Here is an 18564-nt window from a genome sequence, read left to right on the forward strand (position 1 = left end):
TCAAATCACATGTTTCTGTTGCATAGATCTGATTTTGGAGCTCCCGCCCGCCGCTCTACACTGACGACATCTTCAACATCATCCTTTCAACAAACCTCCACTACTTCCACCACATAGTCGCATGAATGACACTCACTACAACTCGCAATCTATAGTCGCTATTTATCCAGGGCTCGATCAGCGAAACATTTAAGGCAGGATACATACCACGATGACCCCTCGCAAGGGACGAGGTGGCCGAGCACATAACCACAATCACAACCACAACCACAATAACAACCACCACCTTACGAATCTCCTAAGCTACAACCACAACAGTCAATACCTCGCACAATTCCCGGCAGTCTTGCCTCAACAAATAAACATGTCTGACTACGAATCCACCGATAATACATATTGCTACTCCGATACTCCACAACCGCCACCAGCAGTAGCGTCATCAACACAACAACAATCCGAACCACCACGCACAAATGAAGAACTCAACATCTCCGTTCTACGTCGCCACAACCCAAACATCACATCCATATTATCCCTTGCACCGTACGTGGTAGTCTACACATTCAGTTCAACGACACAACTGTGGGAGAAGAACGGCATAGAAGGGACCATGTTCATCTGTCAATTAACGCAGGGATCTCTAGGCGAAGAACGATATAGTGTCTTTGTATTGAATCGGCGAGGACTAAACAATTTCGATATACTCCTAATGGACGGTGAGAATGTGCAGATTACGGATGAGTTTGTTATTCTGAAATCCGAGAAGAACCTGGATGATGGTCGTGATGCGACAGATGAGATTATCGGGTTATGGATCTTTTCTGAACCGCCGCCTAATTCGACTGCGGAGACGCGCAAGATAAATGCGGAGGTTATCAAGGAGTGTGCGACGCATGCAGGGAGAAGTATGGCGTTGGCTAAGGAGAGTGTGGCTGCTGCACAACAAAGTGTACAAATGGGTCGACAGATATCGTTACAAGAGCTGTTCAGTCAACAGCGTGCTCAAGATGATGGACTCAATCGTCCGCATATAACAAGTAGTGCTGAGGCTGGTATGATGAATGGTGCTGGAGGGATGAACTGGAGTCATAATCCGGCGGTCCAGCCACCTATAGTACCATCTCCTGGACAGTTACCATCTGCAGTGGCACAGGCTATGAATAGACAGTCCAGTGGGGATGTCTTGACGAATTTGTTCCGGAGAGCGGGATTGGTGAATCAAAACTGATACTGATCTTATCATTACTCAGTCAAGCGTATTGTTAGATGATACCCTTTTCGAGCACTGTCCTCTAGAGGGAATAGAAATCCTAAATAATCTCCAGACAGGAGCATCATATGTATTCACAGTAACTCTTCTGATAACATGATGATAGTGAAAATCCACTGTCCTTCTGTCCTTGACTCAATCCTCCTGGGAATGGACCCTCCATCAAGAGAAAAAAACATGAAATAGGAAGCACGAAAAAAGACCTCCGGTCATGGAACAAACCACGTCCATATAATACCGAGCACAACCAACGCCATGAATGCTGTCTTGTATCTTCCTGCTTGCGCAGTGAACAAGAGACCGTAAGTAAGCTGAGCAGGGAAAAAAAAAATCAAGGTATAATGATATCCTCTCGAAACACAACTGCAACATATGAAGAAAGCTGTAGATGTATCGGAACAAAAGGAAAAGAGAAGAAACATCCTCTGGGGCCATCCCATATATGGTAGACAGAACGCACACTCAATGATAAATGCATACATTTTCCATACTTCGTTTGGTATCTCCGTTGATGCGTCCCGTCCCAGTCCGTTCAATGCGAATGAAACAACAAACACACCCAACTCCAATGATTTCTATTGCGCACGTAGTACGAAGCGGAAGAAACGCCTCTTGATCAGGAACTTTGAGCTGTAGTTTCACTTTCTTTCGTCTCCTTGGTTTGATCGCCGTTTGACGCTTGTTCGTCGATCTCGCTGAGTTGGATTGCCTCGGCTTCTACCGTGACATGCGATTTCAAGGCCGAGCTCAGATTAATGGCGATTTTCTTCGGTGCTGCATTGGTTGTCGTAGTAGAGACTTCGTTGTTCACCAAATTCTTGTGATTGCGATCAATTGAGTTCTGTCGACGGCGGAAGTACATTGATGCAGTAGAACTGGCGCTGGAACTGCGGCGCTTGGATCCGTTTTGGGCAAGCCGAACCAACTCATCCTCGTCATCTTCATCACGGCGACGTTTCTCAGAAAGTCTCTCTGGCGGATGCTGAGGCGTAGAAGTTGTTGGTGAAGGCGTGTTTGTATCTGCGACATTGTGTTCAGGTAACTCAGTTTCCTGCTTATCTGCAGATACCGTTTCCGATTTCGCATCCATCTCTTCATCGTCATCATCAGGGTAATCCACCAGTCTAACGTTTGATTCCGTTTGATTGGCGATAGCCAACCCTTCTTGGCGAGCGTCCGACGGCCACTACACATATGACAGTTGATTAGCAATATATTTCATAGTACGACTGGCGGTACTGATACGCACCTCTTCCTCATCGTCCGAGGTGTTGAAGTACTCCTCCTCGGCAGCATCCATTTCTCGTACACCTTGCCAGCGTTGACCATTGAGTACTCCACGCTGCGCCGGCGGGATTTCCTCTTGACTGAAAAGCGTAGCATCGGCTTCAAGTCCGTATCCTTGCATCTCATCATAGCGTTGTATCAATTTCTCGAAGATGTCGACATATGTGATGGCTTTTAGTTTCTCGCGGTATTTCTCGACCATATGGATGATAATCGGCTTGATGTTATCGCGCTTGATGTATTCGAATAATTCAAGACATGCTGAATTCAGCAGATTATCACGCGGCATTGTCTCGTGGACAATATCAAGTATAAGGCCAAAGATATTGTTGTGGGTCAACTGCGCCAGGTAAAAAGTATCCTGGAGGCTAACGAGAGTACGGAAGAATTTCAAAGCAGCTGCAGCCATGTTAGAGAAATTTCATGTTTCCGTCCTTCACGAATACTTACTAAGCTTCAAATGTTTTTGAGGCACAGTCAAAAGCTGTGCCACGCGCGGAGTAAGGTTGTCTGAGTGGATGAAGTTGCGGCTCCTGAATAGGTGTTGTCGAACGAAGAATGTCAAAATATCTACTAAGTGTGCATAAAGCGTAACCTCCTGGAAGGTCAAGTTGGAGACTAGAGAATATTAGTACGGTGATAAAGAGGTAAATGTTAGATCAGATAGCAACATACCGGTAGCACAACCTTCTAGCTGCTTCAAAGGAGTAAAAAGACGTTTGGCAGAATCATCAAAGTGGACTTGCACAAAAGCATCCGGAAGCTGATGTGTGGAGCGAGCTTTGCCAGATAAATCAGTACCAATCCTGTTCATAGGATCATGTATAGCTATTTGCGGATCCAGTAGGACTTTGATAGCATCGGCAAGCTGATTCTTGACCCCGAGATCCCCTTCCGTATGCAACAAGTCAATCAATGTGTCCGTGAGTGGTACTTTCTTCTCATTGATAGCCTTGAGCATATATCCTCGCATCATGATGGGGTCGTGATCTAGCAGAGCAACGAGGATATCGATTCCAATAGTGCGCATTGCCGGTTTGGGATGTTTGACGGCAAACGCTATGACTGGAAACAGGCCGTGGCCGATAAACTGAGAAAACAACGTTGCACGTGCAGGCGCTTGTAGATTCTTTGCAATCGAGGCGCACTGGTGAATAAAACAGACAGCATCGTCTTTCCGGCGTTGATCCGTATTCCGCGGGTCGAATATTGCGAAGAGTTCCTTCAGAAAAGCGGCGTTGGTTTGAATATGATTGATTATATCGACTTGGTTGAAGAATATCAGCGAGTTCAAGACCGAGAACGTGGGGTCGTCTAGGATGCGGGCCAGAACAACATCTTTTAGGTATTGTAATCGCCACGTCTGTCGGATCTTCTTTTGAATGATGGGATCTTTCATAGGGACCACTTCTCTGTATCTGGACTGGTCTTGGAGGTATTGACGATGATTCGCTTTGTGTGTAGGAAAGTCAGGGTCATCTAACAGCCGTCAGCTAAATTCTTGATATATGTTAATTTTGCTTACATTCGAGGGCGCCAACCACGCCGATGATGATTGGATCCGTAACCACATGCTCTATGATAACGTTGTCGTTGAGTAGGATCAGAGACTTCATGATGTTGCACAAGCGATGGAGGTCGGGTAGACTCTCCATATCCTCAGCATCCGAGACTAACGGTATCAATTTATCGATATAGTTTTCGTTAAGAACGAATTTCCCCAGTGCATCGCGACCGACCTGCGACATGCTAGCTGCGCGAACGGCTGCTTCAATTTCAGAGAGGTTTCCGAGAGTAGGTGGTGGAAGCATGATAGGTTGATGGTAAGCCTCGATGGCCTCGTCAGAAAGGGCGTCATCTACTAGCGCTGTGAGTAATCTGCCTATGCGAACGTGATTAGATGGAAAACTAACCTCCGGCCAAAGCGATCAAGTGATCCCTAACACTACTGACATAATCCCTAAATAAATCGTCAGAAGGAAATTTTTATGATTTCGCGCATGAGATACGAACCATATTGCAGCACATCCATCGGCCTCCTGAAAACTAAGGGCCATATCGGTTCCATTGGTTTCAGTCCACACGATGAGTGTATCTGTCGGACAGTCAGAACGGAGTCATTGCTTCAGGCTGCCTTAAATATCATCGCACCTTGCTGTTTCTGGTATCCTTCCTCTTTTCCTATCGTTGTGTTTAACAGACAGCGACCCTTCTCATCCTCCGACTCGACGAATATCCGGGGCATATCCTAAACGACACGGGATGCATGAATCAGCCGAGGCACATTCTCCAAAACCAGCGCGACCGGCACGAAATCAGATGTAGAATCAACGCGAACGAAAACAATTATCAGAATAACAATAAACAAGTTGCGCCAGCGATGTAACACGAAGCGAAGACTATTGTTGCTGTCGGTCGCGCGAGCACCGGCTTGGCGGATGTCGATGAGCGACAGCGATGGCGTCAGAAAAGCTTACCTCGACAATCGCGCCCGTACAAAAGCCCGTTCCACGGTCAAACCAGTCATTATCTCGTAATTCGTAGACTTTAACACGTTTCCGGTCCTGGGGTAGCTTTATCGCCAGCGCCATGTCGACCGAGAGTGACAGGTGGCGTCCTGTCACTCCGGTACAGCTCTGCGCGAGTTGTCCGGGGAAAGCACGAAGAGCGATCGGGAGAATGACGTGGTGAGGTGAACTGTATCGAGTGTGTCGAGGACGTAATCGCAGAGTTCGTCGAGACGCAAATTAAAAAGGTGCGAAAATGGTATGAAGGGGAAGTCGTCGGGATGAACGGTCGAGATGATTGTGATAGATAAGTGAGGAAGTTGAGTTTTGCTGCCGGGAAATATCGTGGCGGCTAGTCTGGTCCTTGGGAAGAGGGGACTGGAGATCAGGTCAGGGCAGCCCGTTCGTCAGATGGCTCGGCGCCTAGAACAGCCCACTAGTCGTACATACTACGAAGTACATAGAGTTACATAAAATAATATGAATATTATTGTTTTTCTGTTTATTAATCTTTGAACTATTATTACTACGGAGTACATCCCATACGATAATAAACAAACAACAGGTGGAGTTCCTCTTAAGAAAGACTTGGGTAGGCCCGTAGGGACAAGGGAAGTGGACACCACGCGATGAATGCCTTACAAGTGCCCTAAGTATGAGACCCAGGTAATGAGGTAATGAGCATCAAGTGAAATCATATTATTATATTACACAGTATGTATGTAGTTGATGAATGGGGAAAGCAAGGCGACCTGATCAATGAATGAGGCTGGACTAAGTGCTGGCAGTCATGCAGTAGAAGTACTGTTGATGATTTGTTACAGGCTCCTGTACATGCATGAACTGTTCGACAATTGAGATGGAAGCAAGATTGTGGGGAAAGGAGAGAAAAAAGAAGGAAAGAAGGAAAGGAAAAGAAAAACCAAAAGCCACTGTGGAGTCTTCTTGAAAGACTATTTATTATTGACACGCCAACGTCGTCGTTTTATCAGCATTCCTGGGGATTTGGTCCTGAGTCTTGACAAAACGGCGGTGATTATGCTGATTGGTATGTTGTCTTGGGCACAGCATCCGAGTTGACGCTCGACGTAGCCGCCGAGACGGAAGGCTGCAGGTGTATTGCATGAGGGACAAGTCAAAGCAGAGTCGATGGCCCATCCCTTGAGGATCTAGATATAGATAGTAGAACAAGAATGAAAGAAGAGAGTGGAGAAAGAATTAAGCTTGACGATCTCACATGACACGGACAAGGCATCCAGGCCTCCGTGCCGCTCGGCTTTCCCGCTCGATCGCCGCTGCTGATTGGCTCTGGCCACCCCGCCCATAGCTTCTTCGACCTTGCCTTTTTGATCGTCTTCGACATTGAGTAAACGGTCAACGTACACCGTATTGATGACCGGGCAGTCTGTTCTACAAGCCAGAAATGGCCGCCTCTGAGCCATTGATTGCTGCTCGAGGGGATCGGGACAGCATTTCCGAAAGTCAATATGACGCGCTGCTTGGTCAGGATCACGTTGAACAGAGTGATGAGGAAGTGACGGACAACAAGCGCCAGGGATTATTTGCGTATCTACGTACCAAGGATTTCTGGACTATTCTACTGCTTGGGTTTGTGGAGATTACCAAGGACTCGAGCAAATATATCTGACAAGATAAATATATAGACAAACCCTGGCCATCCTCAATACGTCGAGCAGTACGTTCACCTCTCTCCTCGAAGCGCAGGGGACATCAATACCGGCCTTTCAGACATTTTTCAACTACGCCCTGCTGAATATTGTCTTTACATCGTTTACAATCTACAAATATGGGTTTAAGCACTGGGCACAGATTGCGCGAAGTGACGGATGGAAATGTGCGTCTCTCTTTCGTCTCAATATTCCTCGAAGGAGGACGATTAATTGAATGATACAGATATACTATTTGCCTTTTGCGACGTCGAGGGAAATTACTTCATCGTTCTCGCGTACCGATACACGACCATCCTCAGCGCACAATTGATTAATTTCTGGGCCATTGTGGTGGTGGTTATCCTCTCCTTTTTGACACTCCACGTGCGCTATCATACCATGCAAATACTAGGAATATCAATTTGTATCGGAGGCATGGGCATCCTACTAGCATCAGATCGGATTACAGGGAGTACCTCCGAAGGGGAAGCTCTAGATCCCGTCAAAGGAGACCTCTTCGCCCTCCTCGCCGCAACATTCTACGGCTTCTCCAACGTCGTCGAAGAATACTTTGTCAGCAAACGACCCGTTTACGAAGTAATAGGGCAACTCTCATTTTGGGCCACAATCATCAACGGTATTCAAGCTTTTACCTTAGACCGGTCATCATTCGAAACCGCAACCTGGAACAGACCCGTGCTTCTCTATCTGTTGGGTTATACCATATGTTTAGCCAGCTTTTACACCACTGCACCCTTGATCTACCGCCTGGCTTCAGCCGCGTTTATGAATATATCTATGCTCACGGGTAATTTCTGGGGTGTACTTATCGGCGTGTTTGTGCTGAAATTGCAGATTCATTGGTTATACCCCCTCGCATTCGTGATGATTCTCCTGGGTCAGTTTGTATACTATCTCGGCCCGCCACGACGAGATGGCAGTTTGGGCGAGGCAAGGAAACCGTGGTTAGGCCGGAATCAGGAGCAAGGTGTATCGGGGATATTTACGGCGAGGAGGAGGATTGTTGATAGGGCTCGAGATGTTGTTTCTGCCGACGGGCTTGCGGGGTGAATAGCAGATCCGATTATATGCGGATGTTTCATTCTGTATGTATGTATGTACCCCGCTTCACATGTCAGACTAGCACATGCGTATAGTGTATAATCAGAACACCTGATCCCTTCGATATCTTCCAAGGTCATTTGCCACCTCCAGAAGTGGTGTACACTAACTGCTGGGCACTACGTAGGTATAACCATCGGATATATACGTAGCAGTACCGCAGTTCAGAAACCTAATGCAAATCTTCGTATCTGCAGATGCATCATGACAGACAGGTTTCGGGAGACTTTCTATGCATTATTTCATCATACATGGTCTGATTCACGGACGGGACAGGCAGGACATGACTCGCGGTGGCCACCTTTCTGACTCTACTAAGTATGTAAGTATGATGTTCAAGGATCTCGGTAGAAAAAAGTCGATATATGCGGTATTATTAACTAATCATATAAATCCATAGATAAGTAATAGACATGAAAAAACGACAGGATACAACATGCTCCATAGATATTGAATTCCCGGTTAAACTATACCTCCCATATACAATTGTAATCAAGAGAGATCGAACTTAGAGCGGAAACAACGACACTATTCATAGAGGAAATGGAAAAAGTGTTATAAAACAAGAAGAATTAAAATTGTACCAAAACCAAACGCAACAATCAATCACATACTTGAGGGGGAAAATAGAAACCCATTCCATGCAGCAAGTCCGCAGTCATCATCAAAACGCTCAGAAGCGCAAAGCATAATGAGACTCCCAAAATGAGAAGAAAAAAAAAATGGAAAATGGAACCCAAAAAAAATTGAGCCAAGAAAATAATGAAAAAACCAGATGCATCAGACCAGTTTCGGGCGAATAGAAAACTCCTTCGAGAAAAAGAAACCCAGAGCAAGACCCCCTCCTCTTTGCCAACCAGTTCCAGGGCCAAACACAGTCAGTAAAAACAATAGACAAGAATGATTCCCAACCAAAAAAGAAAGCATGCCGTGCTCCAATGACCTTTCCAATATATCAACCATTTCCAAGAACCGGACAACTTGCAAAAAACACACCGACGCAAATAATAAAGGAATAAACAGTAATCCCTTCCTTGACTTCTCACAAAATATGTACGTTCGCTTTTGTCGCCCCCCCCAAAGAAATAACCATTAAATCCAGTTATGCTGCCACTCACAACGCCGCGGTGCTTTGAATACACAGCAGGTACCAGAATCCGAGATAAGAAGAACCGAGAGAGAGAGAAAAAAAAGAGCATTTGTAAGAATATCGAAAGTGGCTCTAACCCCAAACGGAAGCTTGTACTCCAAGGTTCTTAGAGCCCCAAACGCCGCTGTTGCTGCCCCATCCAGACGAGAAGGCACTTTCCTTCGCATTGGTATGCCCTGAGTTGGTCGGGTTCGATGCGGAGGAGTTCGATCGCTCGTTTGCGGTGGTGGCGCTCTCATTCGGCGCAAAGCCGAAGCCTAGGGGTGAGGGCAAAGGCGTGGTAGACCGTTTGTTCAGAGCCGGGTTTTGGGCCTGGCTAGTTGCAGGCTGAGAGGGACGAGATCCAATCGGTCCTACCGAACCCAGATGACCGGCTGATTTAGAAGACAGCTGGCGGGATGACGGCGAATCGGCACCGCCAGGTGAGGAGTTCGAGGTATTTGGCTGCTCGACATTCACGTTCTCATATAGACCATACGAAGAGTTGGCGCCGGTGTTGGGAGACGTAGTTCTATTAGCACGAGGAGACTGGCGACCAGTTGCAGGCAGTGGATTCGATCCGCTATTCTGACCCAAGCCCTCCTGCGACTGGCTCATACCGAATGGATCAACTGCTCGAGGAGAAGGTCCACGGACACCACCGCTAACCGAAGTTGGAGTGCCGGTGTTTGTGTTATCGGAGCGAGAATTGTGTGCATCCTCGCCGAGAGAACCGGGTGCAAAGAAGGCCGGACTTTCATTTCCATACAAAGCACGGTGCTGGCGTGCAATCAATTCGCGGCGACTTTCCTCGCTCATTGCAGCGGGACTCAGAGAGCGGTCGGGTTTGTTTCCGGACATCTCGGCAAGAAGGCCTTTGGAAAGAGAAAGAACATGTTAAAATTTTGTAACGTACAGAAGAAGAAAAAAAAAAAGGATGGCTCAGAAAATGACTGCTTCGCTACGCCAAAGAAGAGACAAGGGACACAGAATAGATAAAATAAACAAGGAAGAGTCGGGCGTAGGAAGTGCAGTGACAAAAGATAGGAAGGTAGCGATCATCACATACTTCGGTTGTACTGTTGCTCCTGATGGTAATTACGGAGCTCTCGCTCACGCTGCGCGGCCATGCGGCGTTTCGCCTGTAGCATCTGTTCCGTCTCCGACTGGCGACCCTGGAACCGCTGAGAGGCATAGAATCCTTGAAGCGCAGCTCCTGGGTGGCCGCGAGATTGGTCGAAATCACTCACTGAATGGTGTCGTTGAGGTGGTATACCTCCGGCCATTCGGGGATCTATATGGAGTGAGCGATTAGATGTTGAAGGGGATGTTACGAATGGATCCGCCAAATCATACCGTATTCTGGGAAGTGACGGCCCATCATCATCATTGGCATTGATTCTCTCCGTGGACCGTTGAAGAGCTTTCCGCTTTTCACCAGGTTGTCAATTGCGCGGTCTACCTCGTCGAACTGCGAAGAAAATGCGGACGAATCATCTCTTTGAGAGACTGAGCTGGTTCCTGTACGAGCAAAGACTGTAAGCGTCAGGTATACAATTGCATGGATCACGACTGCTTACCTGAGCGAGACGGAGGAACGGGCTGCTCCCACGAGGCCTGACGGGCAGGAGCTTGCCAGCCCTGCGGTTCGTAGTACGAGGTCGACATTACTCTGACAGGACCGGCGAGAAGATAAGGGAATGAAGAGTGAGATTGCGTCCGAGATGTGTCGCGGAGGACAGCAACCAACTATAAAGCCCGATCTGTTCGCAGGCTTGACAGGCCAACGTGGTAGTCTAATAGATATCACATAAGTAAGTGGATGATCTCTCAATAAGTCACCAATAAAAAAATCCTCTTCAAATGGTTGTACTCCGGGGTGGTCGACGACGGATGGCAACAGCGGCAGTGATGACATAGGAATGTGTGCGTGGCCAAATAAACGGTCCTTCTCTTTTCCCTTTTCATCTGAGTCCTCCTTTTGTTTTTCTGGTGCCGATATCAATGCTTTTCTTGTTGACTCGCCATCGGCGCACGGCGCACCCGATTGCCGAGAGCAACGAGAAAAAAATATGTGACAGGAGATAGAGGGGGGAAAAAAAGAAGCAGTGCCAAACGGTAAGGTCGCAATATCCTTTCCAAAAGAATAAACAGTGGTAAGGGAAAGGCAAATGGGTGCGTTGTTCAATATTCGACTTACCCGAACCGTGGAAAATTTTCGAAATTCCTACCACGACAGATCTTCGGGGGTAGTTCGCCGAACGGAATCTTCGACGGGAAGACCGGGGGAGAGCAGAAACAGAGAAAAGAAAAAAGAGATTAAAAGGGCAAAGGAGGGGAAAGAAATAAGAATAAACAGGAAATATCTTCAAGGCTGAGGAGAGAAGGGAAGAGAAGAGAGGGGGCCGGGTTGGTTTGGTAAGGAGAAAAAGACAGAAAGTGTTTAGCCGCGGAGAGAGACGGAGGGCGAATTAATTACCTTCCTTCCCTAAGAGGCTTACCCTGAGGGTCCTTCCCGTTGTCTTTACTTACACTCTCTGACTATTTCAATTACTGTCAGTAAGTAATATTATTCAGAGGTCAATCTGCAATTTCATCGATGTACCCTGACTCCTGCGTGAGACGAAAACCGGACGTTGCAACTGCATCTCGGTGAAGGAATGGGATTTTTATCCACGCTGCACTTGGTCAGTGTCTCCTATTTCTGTGATGCAGTGGGGAGAAGAGGATGCAGCCCCGTTCTGGAGTGGAGTTGCCTTTAACTTGTTCAGTCTGTACGGAGTAGTAGTACTGTAACTCCGTGCGACTGTGGCATTTGCTCGTTACCGGAATCCATTTTGTTGTTGACTTGACAAAAACAATCTGTCAGGATCTCGTCGAGAGACTAAAGATATTGCGTGCATGTATTTGCAAGTGTGAGCGTTTGTGTTCCTTTTGCTCATAAAATATACGAAGAATACGTCGAATCTCAAGATTTGAGGGCCGGGAAAGAGATCCCGTCATGTCTTGATACTGTACATCGTACCACGTATTTAACCGATGTATAATATAATTACCTCTCCGCAGAAACGATTACTGTGAACCCATGCAAGCATTTCAGTACGACGTCGTTCTACCATCCTCGATAAAGAATATTATAGACTTAGACATTGCTCATTTATATACTACGTAGATAGCCATGTGCGAACTCACGATATCTAATAATTACTAATTATCAAATGACGGAGTGTCTAAGCTGACCACCAATCAGCGTCTGACTTGCCCGGGAGCTAGTAATATAACCAGCTTGGCTTGGGGTCTCGCCCTACTTACAGAACGGATACCGGGTAAGATTGGACTTGGACCAATCGCTGCAAGCTGTGCGAATATTGCTCAACGCGATACGCTGGATTTCTTACAATGATTGGAATATTGATTACTCCGTACAATACAGGTCAATACTGTAAATTGTGAGATATGAATCTAACTAACATGAATATAACAAACAAGACGTTATTTTGACTCCCTACATCCGGAACTGCTTTTCGTTCGCGCCTAAGAGCGGGCGGAATGGAAGTATGAGACCGACAATAAGATTGATAAGACTGCTATGACTCGTGGAGTGATAAGTCCAGATGATCGAGGACACCCATCATATCGTTTGCTATGTTGTTCCCGCGCGAAGAGAATGCATGTTAGCCTTATCGAATGAATGTACCGGGGGACTATGGGACTACCTGAGCATAAAGAATGCTCATGAGACATTCTGATATCACGGCCAGCAGGTACCTAGATCGAGGAATAGATCTCGGTATCTGTTCCCTGACGTCAGGATCGCTTGCTGCAGTCTCAAGCTGGATGTCGGACAAAGAAACTATGCAGTGTGCACGGTGTAACCGTACCAGCTCTACCTAGCTCTTGCAGATGGACTTGGATTCTAGATCCAGGTCATATGTGGGAGATGTCTTCAGTATACACTTAACTTAGGTACCAGGTAACCGAGTAGATGTAGGACTCATTTGCCCACCCGAGCATTGGCCTGCCCACTGTCCTATGCCTTCGACTGTGAGCGCGGCCAGGCCATCTCTTTGTTCCGAACAACATTAAGCATATTTTGGAAAACCAATAGCGCCGAGAACAAAGATCTACCAAAGCGGGATTGATGACAACTGGCGACTCGGCCTTGCAGCGCCAATAAAAAAAGCCTTGAAGACGGAGCAGCGCGTTTGTAGGAGTGATGAGTGAGTGATATTCAAACGCCGCCTCATAACGCGCTAGAGTGTGACATCTGATAATAAGTGGAGATGAGACATGGTTGCAGAATCGGCAATATTGTTCTCCTTTTTGCTTTTGTCTGTATGTGGCTTCACAAGAAGGATCCGGGAAAGGGGGATATGGGAGTCAGGAGAAGATAGTTTGAATCCGAACTGAATATCGTAGTTGTAGCTAAGCTGGTCAACAGGGAAGGGAGCAGTCTGCAACGGCGCTCCTGCCGTCAGAGCAAATGCCGCCGCTAAGCAAGTCACGGACTCTAAGGGAGACCCCCAGATCCTCGACGCATTCCTCGATCCTGAACCATCACCACAGCAAAAAGGCAACAAAAAAAAAAGAGACTTCTTCTTTCCTCTCTTCTACTCTTTCTGCTTGTTATTTTTCTTGTTCCTTACCCCCGCTTGTCCTGGCTTTTTGTCAATTGGAGCTTGTGGTGAAAAGAGGCGAGCGGCGTTCTTGCCATAAGAGAAACCATTTGGGTTGGCGGCGCTGCCATCTCATTACGGGGGGTGAACCACCACTTCAACTAAGTTACGTACTACCCAGAATTGCTACTACTACCACCTCGACATTTTCCTCCATTACGGTCCAACCATATCGTCTGGTCTCACGAATTTCTATTCCTTGCGAACGTGCAAATCCGATCCTCTTCGCTGTACAGATATTTGAAGATCTGCGGAACCGCCTGGTTCGCGGTGTCTCTTTCCTTCCTCGCGTAAGTCTTTCCAGGCCATGGTTCCCGTCTCACTTTGCCTCATGAGAACAACGAGTACCGTACGAGCAGAGGAGTCATAGTAATATATGACTACTGTCTCGCTTTTCTCGGGCTTCAACCGCTCGTCTCGTTCTCAGCAACTCAGCAACTCAGTGACTGACAATCTTCTCGCAACAGTCTTCTTTCGATCTCCCGCGGACATTCGTACATTTTTCAAACACTTGCACAACCTCGTCTCGTTTTCTCTCAGCCCTGTTGATACCTTGGAAAATCGTCTACTGGATAGATTCGATTTTTCTCCTTTTTCTTTCGACGCATATATTTCGTCATTCCCCTGCTGAACGCATTTCTTTTCGTCTGCCGGGCGCCGTTCGCACGAAATCCAAAGCAAGAGTGAGAGCAGCAGTGGACTGCGACTCTCGCAGAGAACTCTCCCATCACTTTGCGCTGAGGATCGCACGAGATTGTGACTTCCTGAATTGATGCTTAGGACCTGTCTTGACCTTTGCTGTTCCTTGTTCAGTTCATAACCATCACTTTTGCAGTGCCCCTCACTGTTTGCTTCCCTTTCGAGGGCCACCGTTTTCCCTGAAACGTTGGATTCTCTGGATGCGGCCAGAAAATACTAATGGGACTTCTGCACATTTTCAGAGTCCAGGTGCGACCTCAAATAAATCACGAGAACAGCCACCAAACATGGCATGGCAGTCGACGATAGAAACAACCCTGCCCTCACGGCCACCTCTGATCCCTCAACAATCGAGCTCTCTTCCTTCAACCCCGTACCAGCGCTCTCGTGGACTGTCGTTACATTCGAGGTCACCCTCGCCGCGACGTCGAAGCACCTCTCCACGGTCCACACACTCAGAAACAAATTCTTCATCGACTTTTCGTAAACCCCTTGGTGGTTGCAAATATGAAACTGCGATGGCGTATTTTCGACGGCGAATGCCTTACAGTATTGGAGGCGATCTTTTGCCAGAAGAGAAAATCGGTCTGAAGGAAAGTCTAGATCAGGAAGAAGAAAAGAAGCTCAGTGCCGAGATGCAAGTTTTGTATGAACAACTATTGCCATCGGCGGAAAGTGACGACCGACGGCGACAGCTTGTTCAAAAGTTGGAGAAGCTCTTCAATGAACAATGGCCAGGCAACAATATTGATGTGCATGTCTTTGGATCTTCAGGGAATAAATTATGTTCTAGTGACTCTGATGGTATCTACAACCCCCCTCCCCCTTCGTCAAAGTCACTGTGTGAATGCTGGCTAATGCTGTCTTTGTCTTACAGTCGATATTTGTATTACCACTTCATTTAAACAACTAGAAAATGTCTGTTTATTAGCAGAGGTTCTGGCACAGCGTAAGATACTTAACTCTTCAGATAAAAGCAAGACTAATGATCTTTCTTTTAGATGGAATGGAGCGAGTGGTCTGTGTATCTCATGCTAGAGTTCCTATTGTCAAGATCTGGGACCCGCAACTGAAGATGGCGTGTGACATGAATGTCAATAACACATTGGCTTTAGAGAATACACGAATGATCCGGACCTACGTGGATATTGATGAGAGGGTCCGGCCCCTAGCCATGATTATCAAGCACTGGACAAAAAGACGAGTGCTCAATGATGCTGGTCAGTGCCTAGTTTTTGTGGCTTTCTTTGCGTCCTCCCCTGCTGACTTGATTCAATTGCGTAGCTCTTGGTGGTACATTGAGCTCTTACACCTGGATATGCTTGATTATCAACTTTCTTCAGACTCGTGATCCGCCTATTCTACCTAGCCTCCAACAACAGGCCCATAAAGCTCATAAAGTGATAGATGGCGTTCAAGTATCTTTTGACGACGACCTCGAATCTTTACGGGGTTATGGGCACAGCAATAGGCAAACGCTAGGGGAGCTACTCTTTCAGTTCTTCAGGTATTATGGCCACGAGGTTGACTATGAGAAGTATGTCGTGTCCGTCCGCGAAGGGAAATTGATCTCCAAGGAAGAAAAGGGTTGGCACCTTTTGCAAAATAATCGGTTATGTGTGGAGGAGCCGTTTAATACATCCCGTAATTTGGGCAACACAGCAGACGACACCTCCTTTCGTGGTCTACATACAGAGTTACGCAGGGCATTTCAAGCCATTAGTACTGCTGATCTAGAGAAATGTTGCGAACAGTTCGTCTTTCCACCTGAGGAGGAACGTATCTTCGAGCGGCCGGCCCCGCAGCCTCGTCCGATTCTCGCTCCGGTACTGCCTACACCACCGTCTGGTCGTGGAGGTCGCGGTGGAGGTCGCGGTGCTAGGCATTCAAATCACTACGGCCGTGGGGGCAATAACTCTTCGCGTCGTTCTTCTAGTGCAACGAATCGCGGCACGAATGGCAATGGTTACCGGACGAACAATATCCCACTTTCTCCAGACCTGAACAATTTGCATGCTCAACAGGCACAGTATCTACTTCATGATCAATTGTACCAACAGATTCAGATTCTACAGGCCCAGGAGCAAGAGCTGCGTATGCATTTGCAACATCAATCGATAGTTACTGGTCGACCCCCACCAGTATTAATACGCCAACCTTTGATCCAATTCTCCTTTCCACAACAGGAAATGGGCACGGATGACAGCTCTCGAGCTCGGGCAGGAACCGTCAGTCATCCACCAATGACTTCTTTTCGGCCTGGCATGTTTTATGCTCCAGCCTATATGCATGTAGCTCCTCCGACGGTGCAAGGGAGCAATACCAATCCTCCATCTCCATCACTTGCTAATGCTGTCCCTGATCTTCGCCGCAATCCTCGCCGGTCTTCAGTGGCGAATGGCTCACCGAGTGGATCACTGCGCTCCCACTCGCAGCCTGCAAGATCTATGCACTCTCCAGCTATGCAAGGTTTGACTCCGTTGTACTCATCAATACCTACCGATGCTACTCGTAGTTCACGGGACGGAATGACACCAAGTTCTCCAGGTCGGACTGAAACTGATTCGAGCCTCAACTCCCTTTCAGCGTCGACAGTGCCTACTCCCACGTTCTTCGACGAACAGCACCGACATCTGGAGTATGGTAACTACTACCTGGTCCCTCATAATTACCCTCCGGCCTACATGACCATGTCTCTCCCTGCCACAGCGTATCTTCAGACGGCGGACTATCGTACAACCATGCCAGCGTATAGTGAACCGTTTAGTCCAGCAGATGACAATAGCTCCACACCCACTGCACATCCCGTGTCTCCGCGTGGGTACTCGGTGCCTACACAAACACAACCACAACGTGATAATAGCGGGCCTTTGATCATTGATGGTTCGGTCCCGCCTCAGGAGTCGAGAACATCTTCTCGTGACGACTACTCGGATCAATATGTCAATTCGTCGGTTTCCGGAACCAGCGACACTGCAGGTAGCTGGGAAGTGCCATCTAGCAGACCAGACGTGTTTTCCAATGGAGTTCAGGATCACACATTTGAGATGGATCCATTTTCGATGGCTAGAGAACAGGAATCCCGTTCTCAAATGACGAATGACGCAGAATCGAATCTTACTAGGCAGCTTCAGGGACTACACCTGGCAAGTACCAATGCCCCTACCAATAACGCCGAACCGGCAAGATCGTTTGCGGAACGAAAGAACGGGAAGACAGGGTATGTCAATGGTGAATACTCGCCATCTAGACATTCTCACCAACAACGTCATCAAGGAAAATCGAATGACAAGTCCTCAACGATGGGGAACCACACTTCGAATAAAGAAACGCTATCGTCTTCGCCTACACACCGCAGCCGTCCAAATGGTGTTGATTCGGATAAACCAAACGGGGTTAATCACCATAACATTCACAACCATAACCACAAGCCTAAACTGAAGGCCTCCCAAGATGCGCATGCAGGCCCAGCTTTGTCCCCCTTGAATCGCAAAGATGCTCAACCAGCTTCACTACCTAGGAAACCTGATGGGCTACCACCAGTTAGCGGAGGTCGGGATCATAACCACTCCAACGGAGGGTGGCAGACCACTAAAAAGAAACACAAGCGCAATGCGAAGTCCGTTGCTGAGACTCAGAATCATGCGCACTTGGCAGAGCCTCTTCCGGTGGATGAATCTCTCCGAAAGGGTGGTTGAACTATGATACCAGGAGATTTACGGCGGCATAGCGAAGAATCTAGAATTTGGCACCGTCTTGAATTCAATATGGCTACGAAGGACGAATACGATCATGACTGAAGAGATTACCCTGGAGACTGTCATCCAGTCGACATTTTGATCAGCTTGAGATTATGGGAAATACGACTGCAAACGAGAAATGGGACCTTGCTACGACGACAGCTGTTTCTTTTCATCCTTGTTTCTCTATGTCAAAACTAAAGAATTTTTCTCACTTTGCATAAACATTCCTGGGGGCTTATTGTGATTTTTTTTGTTAGTTCTTGCCCAAAGTCATTTTTCTCCAAAAGACGAGATCCCCTCTGGGAGGCGCATACAGGATGTTTGCATTTTCAGGCGAGCGAAGAAAAAAATGACTGCTTTTCTCTTTTTTTTTTTTCCTTTTGCTTTTTCTTTTCCCTCTTCAATGTACTTTTGCACCCTTTTCTCCCTCCCTTTTGATTTGATGCGAATGAGGAGGGGAG

General features: G+C 47.3%; 5 protein-coding genes across 5 annotated transcripts, besides 3 other annotated features; 3 read left to right on the forward strand and 2 right to left on the reverse strand.

Annotated features, from left to right (window-relative positions):
- Nucleotides 1-211: 211 nt before the first annotated feature.
- TSTA_054150 (decapping enzyme Dcp1, putative) lies at nt 212-1228 on the forward strand (the record flags this gene model as incomplete). Its single annotated transcript, XM_002486969.1, has 2 exons — nt 212-543; nt 568-1228. The coding sequence occupies 2 exons, from the start codon at nt 212-214 to the stop codon at nt 1226-1228; spliced, it is 993 nt and encodes a 330-aa protein (XP_002487014.1).
- Nucleotides 1229-1310: 82 nt separating this feature from the next.
- Nucleotides 1311-5148, reverse strand: TSTA_054160 (DUF625 domain protein, putative; the record flags this gene model as incomplete). Its single annotated transcript, XM_002486970.1, has 9 exons — nt 1311-2456; nt 2520-2956; nt 3008-3175; nt 3233-4036; nt 4083-4415; nt 4471-4517; nt 4571-4652; nt 4709-4805; nt 5035-5148. 9 exons carry the CDS (start codon nt 5146-5148, stop codon nt 1887-1889), a joined length of 2652 nt encoding a protein of 883 aa, XP_002487015.1. The 3' UTR covers nt 1311-1886.
- A 793-nt stretch (nt 5149-5941) lies between these two features.
- Nucleotides 5942-5984: a sequence feature (GA-rich).
- Nucleotides 5985-6398: 414 nt separating this feature from the next.
- Nucleotides 6399-9143, forward strand: TSTA_054170 (DUF914 domain membrane protein). The gene is made up of 5 exons (XM_002486971.1): nt 6399-6672; nt 6729-6919; nt 6979-7840; nt 8054-8178; nt 8257-9143. The coding sequence occupies exons 1-3, from the start codon at nt 6488-6490 to the stop codon at nt 7803-7805; spliced, it is 1203 nt and encodes a 400-aa protein (XP_002487016.1). The 5' UTR covers nt 6399-6487; the 3' UTR covers nt 7806-7840; nt 8054-8178; nt 8257-9143.
- Nucleotides 8206-10653, reverse strand: TSTA_054180 (uncharacterized protein; the record flags this gene model as incomplete). The annotated part of the gene is made up of 4 exons (XM_002486972.1): nt 8206-9860; nt 10055-10279; nt 10342-10506; nt 10566-10653. 4 exons carry the CDS (start codon nt 10651-10653, stop codon nt 9079-9081), a joined length of 1260 nt encoding a protein of 419 aa, XP_002487017.1. The 3' UTR covers nt 8206-9078.
- A 604-nt stretch (nt 10654-11257) lies between these two features.
- Nucleotides 11258-11389: a sequence feature (GA-rich).
- A 3258-nt stretch (nt 11390-14647) lies between these two features.
- On the forward strand, nt 14648-18404 carry TSTA_054190 (PAP/25A associated domain family; the record flags this gene model as incomplete). The annotated part of the gene is made up of 4 exons (XM_002486973.1): nt 14648-15164; nt 15238-15309; nt 15362-15580; nt 15645-18404. The coding sequence occupies 4 exons, from the start codon at nt 14648-14650 to the stop codon at nt 18056-18058; spliced, it is 3222 nt and encodes a 1073-aa protein (XP_002487018.1). The 3' UTR covers nt 18059-18404.
- A 56-nt stretch (nt 18405-18460) lies between these two features.
- Nucleotides 18461-18497: a sequence feature (T-rich).
- Nucleotides 18498-18564: the final 67 nt, after the last annotated feature.

The sequence above is a fragment of the Talaromyces stipitatus genome, genomic scaffold (assembly GCF_000003125.1).
Source record: "Talaromyces stipitatus ATCC 10500 scf_1105507295487 genomic scaffold, whole genome shotgun sequence".
Taxonomy (NCBI): domain Eukaryota; kingdom Fungi; phylum Ascomycota; class Eurotiomycetes; order Eurotiales; family Trichocomaceae; genus Talaromyces; species Talaromyces stipitatus.